We start from the raw sequence: 1,276 nt of genomic DNA, 5'->3' as shown, positions 1-1,276 counted from the left end.
CAGCTCTTGAACAAGAACTGGATGGCATTTCCAGGTCCAGGGAGGGAAGGTGCCAGACGAATCAAGCCTCAGTTGTCTTTTCAAACAGCATCTGACATTTATTGAAAGTAAGGAAAAGGCTTTTGTACAAGAAGAGTAGAAGAGCTGGAAAGAGGACAGGGGTTACTGTGTTGAACAAAAGGCACACACATCAGAGAGACAGCTGCAGAATTCAGAGGAAAACTGGATTGTGGGGGAAACGAACTGTTCCACTGGACACAAGGAGTCACAAGAGGCCTCTGGGGGCAGGGAGGAAATGGTCCCGCTGAAGGTGAAGCAAGGTCCACAGGCTCTGGGCAGCTCAGGTACCTCCAAGGGAAGTCCAGATGACTAGGAGCAGCAGGGTCCAGCAGGGATGGCGGGTGTCCGCGGCAGCGGCAGGGCGGGCGTGTGGGCAGATGGGTGCAGTCCGTTGGTGTGGCAGGAGACAGCTGGCAGCGGTGTGTGCAGTATGTAACGGGAGCTCATCTTGCTGGAGCCCAGGCCAGAGTCCAAATGTGCACGGGAGGGGCTGAGCTGTCAGCCCGGGGAGGCCTGTGCTCCAGAGCCAGGCCCAGAGGCCAGAGCAGCGGGAGCCTGGAGCGCTATTCCTGGAACAAAGGCAAGCACGACGCGACGCGGGAGGGGACAGGTGCACGCACGGGAGAGCGGAGCGCGCGGGGACTCGAGGGGGAGGGAGGCGCCGGGGAGGGAGGGCGCCGGGGCGGCTGGTGGCGGTGAGGGCGCAGCCGCAGCCCACCCTCCAGGAGCCCAGGCCCCAGCGGCTCGCCGCCTAGAAGTCCTCGTCCTCCTCCCATCCAAACACCCGCTTCATCTCGGCCAGGAAGCCGCGGTAATCGCTGAGCAGGGGACTGTCCTTCTCGATGTAGGGGATCACCCATTGCAGGGCCGGGCCCTTGAGGCGGGTGATGAGGAACGTCACCTTGCGCTCGTCGCTGGAGAAGGTCTTGTCGTCCACGAACATGTAGGAGCCGGTCTGCACGATGAACTCCGGGAGCCGGTCGGTGTCGCCGTCAAACATCTCGGGAAAGGGGATCGGGTTCCTCCAGCGACGTCTAGAGCGCCGGATGGGCCAGGACATGAAGGCCTTCATCAGCTGCACCCGGCCTTCCATGGCGCTGTGCGGGCTGGGCTGCGATCCTGGGCGTTCGGCTGGGCTTCTGGGGCTCTGCCCTGCTCAGAGGCTGTCAGGGGCAAGGCGTCGCCGGAAGTGCGTGTTCGCGGAGGCGGGCCCAGG

The 1,276-nt window shown here is 62.9% G+C and overlaps 1 protein-coding gene across 1 annotated transcript; it reads right to left on the bottom strand.

Moving 5' to 3' along the window:
- Nucleotides 1-72: 72 nt before the first annotated feature.
- On the bottom strand, nt 73-1,265 carry LOC103728386 (retrotransposon Gag-like protein 8B). The gene has a single exon (XM_008826423.3). It carries the CDS (start codon nt 1,151-1,153, stop codon nt 812-814), a length of 342 nt encoding a protein of 113 aa, XP_008824645.1. The 5' UTR covers nt 1,154-1,265; the 3' UTR covers nt 73-811.
- Between the last annotated feature and the right edge of the window lie 11 nt (nt 1,266-1,276).

Source organism: Nannospalax galili, unplaced genomic scaffold (assembly GCF_000622305.1).
Source record: "Nannospalax galili isolate Female #2095 unplaced genomic scaffold, S.galili_v1.0 C48860767, whole genome shotgun sequence".
In the NCBI taxonomy this organism is placed as follows: Eukaryota; Metazoa; Chordata; class Mammalia; order Rodentia; family Spalacidae; genus Nannospalax; species Nannospalax galili.
This window is presented reverse-complemented; position numbering and strand designations above follow the sequence as displayed.

Coding starts and splice junctions, on each gene's coding strand:
- LOC103728386 (XM_008826423.3), bottom strand. CDS start 1,153: ATGGAAGGCCGGGTGCAGCTGATGAAGGCCTTCATGTCCTGGCCCATC.